A 15,047-nucleotide genomic window follows, 5' to 3' on the forward strand; every position below is an offset into this window, starting at 1 on the left:
TCCTCCTCCCTTCCTCGTGGTGTGTCCTTCTCTGGCCTCTCTCCTGTTTCTAACTCTGCCTTCCCCACCCCCTCCTCTTATTCCCGTCTCTGCCTCCTCTCATTTCCTCTCCCTGTCTCTGCTTTTCTCTCCCTCTCTCCGTCTCTCTTTTCTTCCCTTCGCTCACTCCCTTTCCCTCTCTTTCCATGTCTTCTTCTCCCTTCTCTCCTGCCCCTCCTTTACTTTCTCTCACCATCCCTCCTCCCTGCCGTCTCTGGAAGCTTCTATGTGGGCCCCGTCCCTCTCTCCCCACTGCCTTACACCAGTGCTCTTCACCCACATCCAGCTTTCTCCTTCCAACCCCGAGGCCACCTGGAAATTGGCGAGAAACTCGACATCATCCGTCAGAAGTGAGCCCCCCCCCGGCTCCCAGCGCCCCTCTCCCAGCTGCCAGCACCCCGACAGCTGGCTCCTGCCTCATTGGCCTCAGCGTGAGATGTGGAAGTGCCATGAATCTTTGATGTCCCAGCCCCACCCAGTAGCTGGGCCTCTTCCCCGGGGTGTTTGCGTCCCCATGTTCCCTGCCAGCCTGGCCCATGTGCACCCACCTGTCTGCCTGTCTCCTAGGCGCCTGTCCCACGTGTCTGGCCACCGCTCCTATTACCTGCGCGGGGCTGGAGCCCTCCTGCAGCACGGACTGGTCAACTTCACATTCAACAAGCTTCTCCGCCGGGTATGGGCCAAGATAGGAGGGCTGCCTGGAGGGGGTGGCATCGAAGCTGAGCTCAGAGGGCCCAGCGGGGATGGGCATGACCTCTTCTCTGCCCTAGTCACTACTCTCAGAGTTTCATGTGCATCATTGACACATTCAGTCCTTACGACAACTTTATGAAGTGGGTGGTGTCATCATCCCCACTTGAGAGAGAGGGCTTGAAGCCCAGAGAGGGGAGGTACCTGGCCCAAGGTCCCACAGCCAGTCTGGAGCTGGGCCTAGAGCCTGTGCTTGGAATCATGGCACCTCACTGCCTGCTTGTGGTATAAAGGGAGCATTTGGGAATCACAGCATCCATTGAAACATGGCAGGAACTGGGTACATGGAGCACTGATCACAGTGAGGGACTCAAACATTTCCAGAGGGTACTAGGGAGCCATGGGAGGCTTTTAAGCAGGGGAGAGTGTGGCCAGATCTGTACTTTTTGGGTTTTTTTGTTTTTTTTTTTGAGACAGAGTCTCACTGTGTCACCCAGGCTGAAGTACAGTGGCGCAATATTGGCTCACCGCGCTGCAACCTCCACCTCCTGGGTTCAAGCAGTTCTGCCTCAGCCTCCCGAGTAGCTGGCATTACAGGCACATACCACTATGCTGGCTAACTTTTTTTTGTTTTGACGGAGTTTTGCTCTGTCGCCCAGATTGGAGTGCAGTAGCACAATCTCCATGCCGGCTAATTTTTGTCTTTTTAGTAGAGATGGGGTTTTGCCATGTTGGGCAGGCTGATCTCAAACTCCTGGCCTCAGGTGATCCGCCCACCTCAGCCTCCCAAAGTGCTGGGATTACAGGTGTGAGCCACTGTGCCAGCCCCTGCCTTAGTTTCGTCTGAGGAGGAAGGGGCTTTGGAAGCTGCTGGCTCCGTCTGCAGCGCCCCTTCTTCGGGGCTGAGTTTGGGGTCTGGGTCTGGTAGGGGTCCCAGCTCTGCTCACTCATCCTCTCCCCTGAACAGGGCTTCACCCCCATGACAGTGCCAGACCTTCTCCGAGGAGCAGTGTTTGTGAGTGAGGCCTCTCTGCTCCACTCCCCTCACCCACCTGGGTGTCAGGCCCTGTCGTGGGTGCCCGAGTCAGGGAGACCTGAGGAGACCGCCCTGGGGTTGGGTTGAGGGGGCCAGGCTGAGGGGGCCGGGCCATACCAGGGAGGCCAGGGTGGCTTCAGATGTGTCCAGGGGAGGAGCTGGGGTTGTGACTGTAAAACGAGAGAGGCCAGGGTTACCTGTCCCTGACCCCTGTGGCCTGGCCGCCTCCCCCAGGAAGGCTGTGGGATGACACCAAATGCCAACCCATCCCACATTTACAACATCGACCCTGCTCGCTTCGAAGATCTCAACCTGGCTGGAACAGCGGAGGTGGGGCTTGCAGGTGAGGTGGGTGGTGGGTGGGTGGTGGGGAGGAGCAGCAGGGATGTGGAAGGACAATTGGGAGCATCCAGGGAGCGCGGGGGGTAACCACCTGCCCAGAGCAGCTCAGCAGCCCCAGGGCCAACATGTACGGTTGTGTAGGTTGTTGACTGCACAGCAGTACAGCGACAGTCCAGCCCTGGGCCTTGACCTGGGGTTGCATCCACCAGAGGGAGTGCCTCTTACTCTCCCAAAGGCTTCCTCTGGGCACTGGCAGCCCTGGCTCACCCTGTGGTCTCTCCTCCCAGGCTACTTCATGGACCACGCCGTGGCCTTCAGGGACCTGCCAGTCAGGTGACACCTGGTTTCCTTAGACCTTGACCCTACTTGTGACAATCACTCTTCCCTCCTTGACCCGACTTTCCCTGCTCTCTGCCAGGATGGTTTGTTCCAGCACCTGCTACCGGGCGGAGACAAACACGGGACAGGAACCCCGGGGGCTGTACCGAGTGCACCACTTCACCAAGGCTGGTGTCGCTGGGACTAAACGGGGCTGGGGTGGGGGGTCACCGCGAGAGCTCAGAGCCCCTGACTCCTGTGCCCTCTGTCCCAGGTGGAGATGTTTGGGGTGACAGGCCCCGGGTTGGAGCAGAGCTCACAGCTGCTGGAGGAGTTCCTGTCCCTTCAGATGGAGATCTTGACGGAGCTGGGCTTGCACTTCCGGTGCGGAGAGGGGTCGGGGTCCCAGGGATGGCGGGGGTCGGGTAGGGGAGGGATGAGGGGCTGGCTAGCTGCTCCTCGATCTGGAACCACCTCTCCAGCCCCCTCGTTGCCCCCATTTTCCTGTATAAGGATTACAGGAGCATATACAGGATCCCAGTCTGTCTGCCATGGGCCAGTGGCCCCTCACAGGACTGTAATAGAAGCATGAACAGCACACAGTGTGCCAGAGTGGAGACCCAGGCTTCTTTCCATCTGCTGCTCCCCCTCTCTCTGGGCCACTGCCTCATCTGTGTAGCCCAAGATGCTTTTTCACCTCCCAGCGGGAAGTGGGGGTGGGAAAAGGGGGAGCCAGAGGTTGTGACCTCCACTTCCTCTCACCCTGTCAGTCACACGCAGCTTGCAAGAGAGGCTGACAAATGTGGACTTCTTTTCTGGGTGACCCATTGTAAAAAATCGGGAGCATAGGCTGGCTGTGGGGTCTCATGCCTGTAATTCCAGCACTTTGGGAGGCCATGCAGGAGGATTGCTTGAGGCTAGGAGTTAGAGACCAGCCTGGGCAACATAGCGAGAGCTAGTCTTTACAACGTTTTTTAAAATTAGCCAGGTATGGTGGCACACGCCTGTGGTCCCAGGTACTTGGGAGACTGAGGCAGGAGAATTGCTTGAACCCAGGAGGTGGAGGCTACAGTGAGCTGTGGTCATGCCACTGCACTCTAGCCTGGGCAACAGAGTGAGACCCTGTCTCTAAAAAATAAATAAAGGCCGGGCATGGTGGCTAACACCTGTAACCCCAGCACTTTGGGAGGCCAAGGCAGGCGGATCACCCGAAGTCAGGAGTTCGAGACCAGCCTGGCCAACATGGTGAAACCCCATCTATACTGAAAATATAAAAATTAGTGGACCGTGGTGGCACACACCTGTAATCCCATCTACTTAGGAGGCTGAGACAGAAGAATCACTTGAACCTGGGAGGTGGAGGTTGCAGTGAGCCGAGATCACGCCACTACACTCCAGTCTGGGCAGCAGAACCAGACTCTCTCAAAAAAAAAAAAGAAAAAAACCGAGGGTGCCTAGAAGGTGCAAATGTGTGAATGGCCGCTGTGAACAGCCGGCGGACCCTATCACGTGCCTTTCCTCTGCTCCCATCAACCTCTTTTGTGCCTCCTCCTCCATATACGACCTTCACCATCACCACCCCTGGCCTCACAACTCTCTCCTTTGCCACTATCGTCTCCTCCTCTTTATTTGTTTTTTGAGTAGATGAGGTCTCCCTATGTTGCCCAGGCCGGTCTCAAACTCCCGGGCTTTTTCCTGCTTTTTGGCTGCTTTCTCTTCCATTGTTTCCATTTCTTCCTCCTGCTCCTCCTCTCACCCACTGACCTTCGCCACGCCTTCGTCCGTGGCTGCAGGGTCCTGGACATGCCCACTCAGGAACTGGGCCTCCCTGCCTACCGCAAGTTTGACATTGAGGCCTGGATGCCAGGCCGAGGCCGCTTTGGAGAGGTGAGCCCCATGCCGCTGGGGACGGGGTGGGCAGGAGGACAGGCCTGCCCCCGATCCCTGATCCACTCAGCCTGCCGCTCCTCCACGCCAGGTCACCAGTGCTTCCAACTGCACAGATTTCCAGAGCCGCCGCCTCCACATCATGTTCCAGACCGAGGCTGGGGAGCTGCAGTTTGCCCACACGGTGAGGCCCACACAACCTCCTGCCCGCGTGCCCTCGCCTGCAGCCTGTACCACCCTAAACTCACCCACCTTGGCTCCTCCCCGGGCCCGGCTTGGGGTGGGCGCCTGGTTCCGAGCATGGCTGTCTCGCAGGTGAACGCCACTGCCTGTGCTGTCCCCCGCCTCCTCATCGCGCTCCTGGAGAGTAACCAGCAAAAGGTGAGGGGTGGCGGGTCCCACTAAGAGAGGCAGCTCAGTGCGGGGGAGGGCTGGGGCATCTGCAGTGTCCTGAGGTCTGCTCTGTCCCCAGGACGGCTCAGTGCTCGTGCCCCCTGCCCTCCAGCCGTACCTCGGCACCGATCGGATCACAGCCCCCACCCACGTGCCTCTCCAGTACATCGGCCCCAACCAGCGCCGGAAGCCTGGGCTGCCTGGGCTGCCTGGCCAGCCTGCTGTAAGCTGAGAACCCACCCTCGGCAGCCCTAGAGGGCGTCACTGCTTCCTGGAGCTCAGGAGACCCCGGACACCTGGGACCTGTGCTCCTGAGCCTGTCCTGACATCTGTGTTCCTCCCGTCAGCTCCACGCCCAGGCCCCTGGACCCTGGGGTCCGCCTGTCCTCTGTCTTTGCTGCCTGAGTCAGTCACTGACCCTGTTATCGTTGAGGGGTTCCAGTGGGAAACAGGACCTCTGGACTTGGTTCTGGGGACAGGAGAAGCAGAGGAAGAGGCCTCCATCCCTCCTTCCTTCCCCCCACAGTGCTGAGCAAAAAGGCCCCAATAAATGGTCAGGACAAAGGCCTCTGTGGATCTGTGCACAAGAGAGATGCCCGGCTTTCCAAGAGCTGCTGGGCAACTGCTCAGAGGCGCTGTCCTCAAACGGTCTGTGGCTGCACAGACCGTGGCTGGTGCACATGGAGGCTGGCCTGGGGGCCACCAGGGGAGCTGAGAGGATGCCAAATTCTCTCCCCTTCCTCCGGGACAACCCAGAACAGAGTCACCCTCTGAGGGTTCCTTCGAGCTGACCCCGGCCCCAGCCTCACCCCTCAGTCCCCAGCTCCCAACACAGCTGTCCCTTCTGCAGCTCCAGGTAGGGGCCCAGTGGGCATCGCAAACTCAGGGAAGCCACCTGGTCCTCTGATCGCTTTGCCTGCACCGGCTCCTCAGGCACTCCCATCCCAGGACATTTTCCTGGCTGCCCAGGCCATAACCCTTCAGGTTAGTCTCGACTTTTTTGTCATCCCCATCCACTTCATTAGCAACCCTGGCAACACCGCCTTCAGAATATTTCCAGAATCTGGCAAGGTGCAGTGGCTCGTGCCTGTAATCCCAGCACTTTGGGAGGCCAAGGCAGGCGGATCACCTGAGGTCAGCAGTTCAAGACCAGCCTGGCCAACATGGTGAAACCCCGTCTCTACTAAAAATACAGAAATTAGTCGGGCGTTGTGGCGCATGCCTGTAATTCCAGCCACTTGGGAGGCTGAGGCAGGAGAATTGCTTGAACCTGGGAGGCGGAGGTTGCGGTGAGCGGAGATCACGCCACTGCACTCCAGCCTGGGTGACACAGTGATACTCCGTCTCAAAAAAGATTTCCAGACTTTGCCCACTGCTCTCTCCTCCCTGACCCCACCTTGGCCCTGCTCCCCGATCCCTCCCCTTTGGTTAACCCTGGAAGCCTCCTCACTGGCTCCCTACTCTCCATCCTCGCCACACAGCCAGAGGGACCTGTGAGCGCCTCAGTTTGGTGACCCACCCCTCCTCAAAGGTCTGTGGCTTCATCTTAAGAGTAAAAGGGTAGGCCGGGCGCGGTGGCTCAAGCCTGTAATCCCAGCACTTTGGGAGGCCGAGACGGGCGGATCACAAGGTCAGGAGATCGAGACCATCCTGGCTAACACGGTGAAACCCCGTCTCTACCAAAAAAATACAAAAAACTAGCCGGGCGAGGTGGCGGGCGCCTGTAGTCCCAGCTACTCAGGAGGCTGAGGCAGGAGAATGGCGTAAACCCGGGAGGCGGAGCTTGCAGTGAGCTGAGATCCGGCCACTGCACTCCAGCCTGGGCGACAGAGCGAGACTCCGTCTCAAAAATAAATAAATAAATAAATAAGAGTAAAAGGGTAAAGTCATCAAGGCCCCTAAGACCCCGCCTGAGCCACTCCACCTTCCTCTTTGGTCCATCTCTCTGTCTTGTTTGATCCACCTGACCCGCCTTGGTGTTGAAACTCTCAGCTGGCCGGGCGCCGTGGCCAAGCCTGTAATCCCAGCACTTTGGGAGGCCGAGACGGGCGGATCACGAGGTCAGGAGATCGAGACCATCCTGGCTAATACGGCGAAACCCCGTCTCTACTAAAGAATACAAAAAAAAAAACTAGCCGGGCAACCAGGCGGGGCCTGTAGTCCCAGCTACTTGGGAGGCGGAGGCAGGAGAATGGCGTAAACCTGGGAGGCGGAGCTTGCAGTGAGCTGAGATCCGGCCACTGCACTCCAGCCTGGGCGACAGAGCCAGACTCCGTCTCAAAAAAAAAAAAGAAACTCTCCAAATTCCTTCCTGCATTTGCATCAGTGAGTCTCCCTCCCTGGCTATCTCTCCCCTAGATGGTGTGTGCTGGCCTCCATCTTATCACTCAGGCCTTAGCTCAAATGTCACCTCTTCCAAGAAGTCTTCCATGACCACAGTGAAACCCCCGCAGCACTCTATCTACATCTGAGATGCTTTTTTTTTTTTTTTTTGAGATGGAGTCTCACTGCCCCAGGCTGAAATGCAGTGGTGCGATCTCGGCTTACTACAACCTCTGAGAGATTCTTGTGCGTCAGCCTCCCGTGTAGCTGGGATTACAGGCAAGTGCCACTCCATCTGGCTAATTTTTTGTATTTTTAGTAGAGACAAGAGTTTCACCATGTTGGCCAGGCTGGTCTTGAACTCCTGACCTCAGGTAATCCGCCCTCGCTGGCCTCCCAAAGTGCTGGGATTACAGGCATGAGCTACTGCGCCCGGCCTGAGATACTGCATTTTTTATGCATTTCTGCCTTCCTTAATATGTATTGATGTGTGTCAGATACCAGCTCTAGGAGGGCACAGGTATCCACCAACTGGCTCACTGCTGTAGCCTCAGGTCTGAAAGAGGACCTGGCATGTAGTAGAGGCTCAATAAAAATTACTGGACTCGGCCGGGCGCAGTGGCTCAAGCCTGTAATCCCAGCACTTTGGGAGGCCGAGACGGGCAGATCACGAGGTCAGGAGATCGAGACCATCCTGGCTAACACGGTGAAACCCCATCTCTACTAAAAAAAATACAAAAACCTAGCCGGGCAAGGTGGTGGGCGCCTGTAGTCCCAGCTACTCGGGAGGCTGAGGCAGGAGAATGGCGTGAACCCAGGGGGCGGAGCTTGCAGTGAGCCCAGATCATGCCACTGCACTCCAGCCTGGGCGACAGAGCGAGACTCCGTCTCAAAAAAAAAAAAAAAAATTACTGGACTGAAGGGGCTTGGATGTGCGCAGTTCCCAGTACCAGGCACTTCCCTAAATGCCATATACACAACTATTTAATCCTCACTGTCCACCTATGGCGTAGGTTGTCACCAACCCTCTTTACGGTGAGGAAACAGCTCTTAGAGAAGTTAAGCGGATGTCCTGGGCTGCACGGCCGGCACGTGGTGGAGCTGGGGCTTAGGCCGGAAGCCAACTGCAACCTCTGAGGAGGCAGGTTTATGAGACCCTCAGCCAAGCATAGTGGCTCACGCCTGTAATCCCAGCACTTCGGAGGCCCGGGTGTGGGGATCATTTGAGGTCAGGAGTTTGAGACCAGCCTGGGCAACATAGCAAGAACCCCTCTCTACAAAAATGAAAAAAAAATTACCCTGGCCTGATAGTGCAAGCCTGCAGTCCCAACTGCTCTGGAGGCTGAGGCAGGAGGACCCCTTGTGTCTGAGAGTTGGAGGTTGCAGTGAGTTTGGATCGCGCCGCTGCACTCCAGCCTGGGCAACTAACAAGACCCTGTCTCTTAAAGAAAAAGACCAACTCTCTGGATGAGAAAACAGGCCCAGGAAGGGAAGGAGTTGCCTGAGGTCTGTCTGTGAGTGGCTGCCTCTGGGTCCCCACCCAGGTCCACCTGCCAGCGTGGAGGGCGACTGTACCAGACCATGCTGCTCTGGGAAGAGACCCCCCAGGCCAGGTATGGCAACTCAGGCCTGTAATCCCAGCACTTTGGGAGGCCCAGACGAGAGGATCACTTGAGCCCAGGAGTCTGAAACCAGCCTGGCCAACAAAATGAAACCCTGCCTCTACAAAAAATAAACATTATTAGCCAGATACGGTGTGCACGCCTGTGGTCCCAGCTACTCGGGAGGCTGAGATGGGAGCATCAGTTGTGTTCAGGAGCCTGCAGTGAGCTGTAATGGCGCCACTGCCCTCCAGCCTGGGCGACAGAGCCAGACCTTGTCTCAAAAAAACAAAAAAGGGTGGCCCCCACCCTCCGCGCTGCGCTCCTGGCCAGAAGCCTCAAGGGGAGTGTGTGCAGGACAGAGGCCTCATGAATAATTGAGGGTCTCAGGCAGGTGGCCGCCCCACAGATGTCGCCCCACCGCGGGTGGGGAGGGGGCGGCGGTGACATCACTTTCTCCCCTGCGGGGTCCCCGCGTGGGTTATAAGGCGCTGCAACCCTGGCCCGCACAGTGCCTTGGACCCGTGGGACGCCCACCATGCCACCCCGAGGGCCAGCCTCTGCGCCGCTGCTGCTGCTGCTGCTGCTGCTGCTGGGGGCGGGTGAGTGTGGGACCCTCCAGGGGCCGGGGAGCAGGGACTTGGGTGGGAGGGCGTGGGCAGTGCACCCAGCAGAGGCTTCAGGGGCCGAGCCTCCAGCTGGGGACGCTGCACCTGCCAGATGGGATGAGGAGGGGATGTGTGGGGACTGGCACGCCCATGGAGCTGGGGTCGGTACCGGGGACAGCAGCCAGGACGGCCAAGCCCAGTGCCAGTCTCCTTTCTCCACAGCCACCGCTGCTCCTCTGGCACCGAGACTCTCCAAGGAGGAGGTGAGAAGTGTGGAGCCCTTGCCCTGCCTCACCTAGCTGGGGCCCTGCCCTCCCTGCACAGCCTGCCCCATGATCCCCATTGCCCTCAAACCAGCCGCTCTCCTCCCCATCTCCCGTGCCCTCAACCTCCCCTCTGACCCGGCACCCCTGCCCCCCAGCTGACCCGCTGTCTGGCAGAGGTGGTCACAGAGGTGCTGACCGTGGGCCAGGTCCAGAGAGGACCCTGCACTGCTCTTCTCCACAAGGGTAAGGAGGCCCTGGGCGACACTTGCCCTCTGGAGCCCCATCAGACCCGACCCCACCCCACCCAGGGTCCTGCCCAGGTGCCCACATGCTCTCCCGCCCTGGCTACCTGGAGGAAGGGGTCCTCCTTCCCAGAGCCCTGCTGCCTGGGCCAGCAGGGCACTGCCCAGCATTCACACCTGACAGAGTCTGGCCACCAGCTCCACCCCTGTGGCTCCCTGCAGAGGGACCAGATGGGGCAGGGAACGTCCCCTCCCAGGTAGGATGAAATAGGACCCTCCCCTTCCAGTCTGGGCAGCGCTCCTGTGAGACTTCGGGCAGGGCCCAGAACTCTTTAAGGCCTCAGTTTCCCAATTCGAACTCCTGACCTTAGGTGATCAGCCGTCTCGGCCTCCCAAAGTGCTGAGATGACAGGCGTGAGCCTCCATGCCCGGCCTCAGTTTCCCAATTCGAACTCCTGACCTGAGGTGATCAGCCGTCTCGGCCTCCCGAAGTGCTGAGATGACAGGCGTGAGCCTCCGTGCCCGGCCTCAGTTTCCCAATTGGAGGCTTAGAGAGTGTCCTTTCGCTTTCTGCCAGAGACGTGCGGGACAGAGCCCCCTGGCTGTGCATCCACCCAGGAGAAAGGCCTGCTGCTTGGGGATTCCAAGAAGCAGGAGGCTGGGAAGACGAGGTCCAGCCAGGAGGTGAGGGATGAGGAAAAGGAGGAGGTAGCAGAGAGGACCCACAAGTCCGAGGTCCAGGAACACGCCATCCGTGAGCAAGGGCACCGCCAGCTCCACCGGGAGGAGGACGAGGAGGAGCAGAGGAAGAGGGGGCCCATGGAGACCTTCGAGGACCTGTGGTGGCAGCACCATCTAGAGAATGGAAGGGACCTCCAGAAGCGGGTGGCAGAGAAGGCCAGCGACGAAGAGACGGCCCAGTTCCAGGCAGAGGAGAAGGGGGTGCGGGAGCTGGGCGGGGACCGCAGCCTGTGGCAGGGGGCCGAGAGAGGCGGAGGAGAGAGGCACGAGGACTCACCCCACCACCACCACCAGCAGCAGCCAGGGGCTGAGCCCAGGCAGGAGGAGAAGGAGGCTTCAGAGAGAGAGGTGAGTAGGGGGATGGAGGAGGAACACCAAAACAGTGTGGAGGCAGGGTTGACAATGGTCAGTGGAGTTACAACTCAGCAGCCACCCGTGCTGGCCCTACACCACCAGATCCATCACTAGTAGATCTCAGTGGCCAAGACTGACACGAGGACTGGGTAACAACTTCCGTGCAAGGCCTCTGCCTCATACTTCCATACTACCGTATGGACTACAGCAACCAAGATGGTGCCATTATTGCACAGAAGCAAGCCACCGTCACTAGCAAGTTGCCCACCATGAAAAGTGGCTGCTGTGCCTGCTTCACTAGGTGACAGTTACATACCATTGCTGGGTCATGGTAAACCAGGTGTCACCATGATTGGTGGTACCAATAACAGGCTGGGCATGGTGGCTCACACCTGTAATCCTAGGGAGGGGTAATACTTTCAGAGGCCAAGGCGGGAGAATCCCTTGAGGCCAGGAGTTTGAGACCAGCCTGGGCAACATAGTGAAACCCTGACTCTACAAATAATTTAAGAAATTAGCCAGGCATGGTGGCGCACGCCTGGTCCCAGCTCTCAGGAGGCTGAGGTGGTACAATCGCTTGAACCCAGGAGGTTGAGGCTGCATTGAGCCATGATTGTGCCACAGCACTCCCGCCTGGGCAACAGAGCAAAACCGTCTTTAAAAATAAATAAGGCTGGGCCTGGTGGCTCACGCCTGCAATCCCAGCACTTTGGGAGGCTGAGGCGGGTGGATCACCTAAGGTCAGCAGTTCGAGACCAGCCTGGCCAACATGGTGAAACCTAATCTCTACTAAAAATACAAAAAATCAGTCAGGCGTTGGTGGTGCGCGCCTATAATCCCAGCTACTCGGGAGGCTGAGGCAGGAGACTCACTTGAACCCGGGAGGTGGAGGTTACAGTGAGCCGGGATCGTGCCACTGCACTCCAGCCTGGGTGACAGAGTGAGACTCCATCTTAAAAATAAAGTGCCGTCACATCACAAGGTGCCCATCCCAGGCACCTTTGCCAGTCCCAAGCCACTGCTGTTGGCTGTGGTCATGTTAGCCAGCACCTCTTCCGGGGTTATGGCAGTCCGAATGGTCACCATCGCAGTCCACGACGATCAGAACGACTGCTACTGGATGCCACTATGAGAACCGACATGGCCCACAATCACAGTGACTGAGGTGGCCTGCCTTTGAAGGTGGGTGCTGACCACCCCATTTCTGACCCCACCAGGAACAGGAGGTAGAGCGGCTGGAGCACTTGAGAGACGAACTGAAGAAGGTGACAGAGACGCTGGGGGGGCAGCTCAGGAGGGAGGGCTGACCCCTGCCTCAGGCCCTCCTTCCTCCCGACACACCCTGTGGCTTAGGACTGTTGACCCCAAAGCCTCCACCTCACCTAGCACCCCAAGCCACCCCTACCCAAGCAGGGGAGGAGATGGGCGTGCCTTGGAAACACACCCAAGGAGGCGAGTCTGAGCTGGGCAGGGGGCTGGGCTCAGCCCCGACTGAGGAAGCACCCCCACACCTATGCACTCCCACCCCAACCCTTCTGAGTGAATAAAGCGCAAAGAAACGCACCCTGCCTCCGTGAACAGCACTTGATGTGACAGGGACAGGCCCCAGAAGGACCCAGAGGATGGGAAGACGAGATCAGTCTGGTCTCTGGTTGTCAGAACTGGGGTTTTATTTATTAAATTGAAAATTACATTAACAATGAAATGAATCAGACGGGGCCGGGGTCGTCAGGAAGAGGTTTTGAGGCTGGGGTGGGAGGCAGCCGGGTTTGGCTGCGGCCGCTGTGAAGCACAATGTCGTCGTATTCATCCTGGGGGCAAAGGGGACCAGGCAGAGGGGCTCAGATGGCTGTCACTTTGCCCGCCACCCATGTCCTCATAGAGCACCCTAAGAATTGGGTCTTGCCTCAAAGCCCAGGTTTCCCCGCTCCTGGCTAAACCTCCCAGTTTCCTAGCCCTCAGAACTCCATCTTCTTTCCTTCTCTCTTTTTTTTGAAATGGAGTCTCGCTCTGTAGCCCAGGCTGGAGTGCAATGTGCGATCTAGGTTCACTGCAACCTCCGCCTCCCAGGTTCAAGCGATTCTCCTACCTCAGCCTCCCAAGTAGCTGGGATTACAGGCATGCGCCACCACGCCCAGCTAATTTTTGTATTTTTAGTAGAGACGGGGTCCTGCCACGTTGGCCAGGCTGGTCTCGAACTCCTGACCTTGTCATCTGCCCACCTCGGCCTCCCAAAGTGCTGGGATTACAGGTGTGAGCCACCACACCCAGCCAGAACTCCATTTTCAAGGTCACTTCTACAGACCAATTTGTAGCTCAGCCATCACTCCAGTGTTTTGGCAACTGAGGTGGCCCTCCTCCACCCCTTCTCTCTGCCTTTACCTAAATTCCTCCACACCCATCGTTTAGCACTGCACCTTGCCCAAGGTTGGATCCGTATAGCTGGGTTCTCTGACTATCCCTCTCCCCACCGCTGGCGTGGGTCCTGCCCCACCACTGGTGGTGTTCAAATCACTGCCACCCAACGTTGTCTTTTCACAGCCTCAGATGTCCAACTCCTGCTCCCTAAAATCACCCCTGGTGCTGCCACCCACCCCCGCCTGTGTTCACCAATCACTGCGACCAAGGTCTTTTCTCCACCCCTGCCTGAGTTCTACCTTTGCCACTGTCTTAGTTTTTCAGTCACTTCTGCCCAAGCTCTTCCCACCACCCCTGTCCAGGTCTCTCCTGACTAGTGCCCCGTGTCACTGGCCACTGCTGCCTGAGTTCTCTAACAGCAGCCCAAGGTCGGTGCCTAATTATCTTCTCCGGCTTCTTGCCTGCCGGTCTATCCTGAACCCCCAGCTGGGCTGCTCTGTCTCTCCTCCTGACTCACGCCCTCGTCTCCGCTGTCGCTGTCGCTACTGCTGCTGCAGGGGCCGGGTTTGTCGTCCTCGCCCTCAGGCTCAGGGGCTCCGTGTGCACGGAGGAGGCGGGCGAGGATGGGGCTGGGTCGGAGCATGGCACTGCCCAGTGGGGTGCGGCCACCGTACATGCGGGCAGCAGGGTTTGCGCCTGCCCTCAGGAGAAGCTCCAGCACGTCGGCCGCCTGGGCCTCCACTGCCAAGTGCAGAGGGCTCCGTCCGCACGTGGGCTCCTGTCGGGGAGCAGCAGAAAGGTCAGAGGGCCCGAAGAGGGGATAAGCCCCCTCCCGCCGACGGCACCTTCCCCCAGGTTGGGGCTCACCGGTTTGTCGAGGTCAGCTCCAGCATCTCGGAGCAGCCGAACCATCTCCACATCTTTGTGTATAACGGCCACATGGAGTGGGGTGTGGCCTGGGGACAGAGTGATTGGTGTCACTCTGGGCTTATAGGCAGGGGAACAGAAACTTGGATGAGGTGAGGGGTCCCCCCTGTGCTTTGATCCGGAGGGAGGGTCATGTGGCCTGAGGGTGATCGGGTCTGGGGGCTGGTTCCTGAATTCTTGGGTATGGCAAAGAGGTACCTGGGTCCCGTCTCGGATGGCCTGAGCTTGCTAGCAAGTGCTAGTGCCTGGGTTGTTCGAAGCCGGGAGCCCATGGGTAAAAAGCCTGGGGTCTGTGGACAGGGGGCCTGGATTTTGGGGCCAGGTGTAGACCCAAGTCTCTGCTCTTATTTCACAAAGGACCTGAGCTGGCATGCTGGCTCACACCTGTAATCCCAGCACTTTTGAGAGGCCAAAGCAAGAGGATCACTTGAGCCCAGGAGTTCAAGAAGCAGCCTGGGCAACATGGCAAGACCTCGTCTCTACTAAAAATAAAAAATAAAGGCTGGGCACGGTGGCTCACCCCTGTAATCCCAGCACTGTGGGAGGCCGAGGCAGGCAGATCATTTGAGGTCAGGAGTTCCAGACCAGCCTGGCCAACATGGTGAAACCCTGTCTCCACTAAAAACACAAAAATTAGCTGGGCCTGGTGGCACATGCCTATAATCCCAGCTACTCGTGAGGCTGAGGCAGGAGAATGGTGTGAACCCAGGAGGCAGAGCTTGCAGTGAACCAAGATAGCACCACTGCACTCCAGCCTTGGTGATGAGCAAAACTCTGTCTCAAAAAAAAGAGTACACTGGGCATGGTGGCTCACACCTATAATCCCAGCACTTTGGGAGGCTGAGGCGGGAGGATCACGAGGTCAGGAGACTGAAGCCATCCTAACATGGTGAAACCCTGTCTCTACTAAAAATACAAAAAAA

General features: G+C 58.1%; 3 protein-coding genes across 5 annotated transcripts in view; 2 read left to right on the forward strand and 1 right to left on the reverse strand.

Moving 5' to 3' along the window:
- The window catches only part of SARS2 (seryl-tRNA synthetase 2, mitochondrial), a 17,744-nt gene extending 12,474 nt beyond the window's left edge, over positions 1-5,270 (forward strand). Inside the window, exons 4-14 of the mRNA XM_026447700.1 lie at positions 261-389; positions 607-712; positions 1,697-1,744; positions 2,000-2,108; positions 2,395-2,440; positions 2,526-2,613; positions 2,700-2,809; positions 4,219-4,312; positions 4,404-4,496; positions 4,628-4,693; positions 4,785-5,270. Coding sequence (XP_026303485.1) covers positions 261-389; positions 607-712; positions 1,697-1,744; positions 2,000-2,108; positions 2,395-2,440; positions 2,526-2,613; positions 2,700-2,809; positions 4,219-4,312; positions 4,404-4,496; positions 4,628-4,693; positions 4,785-4,937 — 1,042 coding nt within the window. The 3' untranslated portion in view covers positions 4,938-5,270. The remainder of the gene's footprint in view (positions 1-260; positions 390-606; positions 713-1,696; positions 1,745-1,999; positions 2,109-2,394; positions 2,441-2,525; positions 2,614-2,699; positions 2,810-4,218; positions 4,313-4,403; positions 4,497-4,627; positions 4,694-4,784) is intronic.
- Positions 5,271-8,619: 3,349 nt separating this feature from the next.
- On the forward strand, positions 8,620-12,402 carry CCER2 (coiled-coil glutamate rich protein 2). The gene is made up of 6 exons (XM_023229314.1): positions 8,620-8,640; positions 9,141-9,230; positions 9,459-9,499; positions 9,658-9,745; positions 10,322-10,833; positions 12,057-12,402. The coding sequence occupies exons 2-6, from the start codon at positions 9,167-9,169 to the stop codon at positions 12,144-12,146; spliced, it is 795 nt and encodes a 264-aa protein (XP_023085082.1). The 5' UTR covers positions 8,620-8,640; positions 9,141-9,166; the 3' UTR covers positions 12,147-12,402.
- An 84-nt stretch (positions 12,403-12,486) lies between these two features.
- Positions 12,487-15,047, reverse strand: part of NFKBIB (NFKB inhibitor beta) — a 10,800-nt gene continuing 8,239 nt past the window's right edge. For 2 of the 3 annotated variants that reach the window (XM_023229309.1, XM_023229311.1), the window contains exons 4-6: positions 14,065-14,153; positions 13,715-13,975; positions 12,487-12,650 (exon numbers count right to left, since the gene is read on the reverse strand). In XM_023229309.1, the coding sequence (XP_023085077.1) occupies positions 12,549-12,650; positions 13,715-13,975; positions 14,065-14,153 (452 nt within the window). In that variant the 3' untranslated portion in view covers positions 12,487-12,548. Of the gene's footprint in view, positions 12,651-13,658; positions 13,976-14,064; positions 14,154-15,047 lie in introns of all 3 variants that reach the window. The other variant, XM_023229310.2, reaches the window with a different exon arrangement.

The sequence above is a fragment of the Piliocolobus tephrosceles genome, chromosome 21, assembly GCF_002776525.5.
Source record: "Piliocolobus tephrosceles isolate RC106 chromosome 21, ASM277652v3, whole genome shotgun sequence".
Classification (NCBI taxonomy): domain Eukaryota; kingdom Metazoa; phylum Chordata; class Mammalia; order Primates; family Cercopithecidae; genus Piliocolobus; species Piliocolobus tephrosceles.

What these genes read in the sequence shown, in the direction of transcription:
- CCER2 (XM_023229314.1), top strand. Translation starts at nt 9,167, where the DNA reads ATGCCACCCCGAGGGCCAGCCTCTGCGCCGCTGCTGCTGCTGCTGCTG. An exon ending in GCTGCTGCTGCTGGGGGCGG is followed by an intron (nt 9,231 to 9,458) that starts GTGAGTGTGGGA and finishes CTTTCTCCACAG; the next exon opens with CCACCGCTGCTCCTCTGGCA. An exon ending in CACTGCTCTTCTCCACAAGG is followed by an intron (nt 9,746 to 10,321) that starts GTAAGGAGGCCC and finishes GCTTTCTGCCAG; the next exon opens with AGACGTGCGGGACAGAGCCC.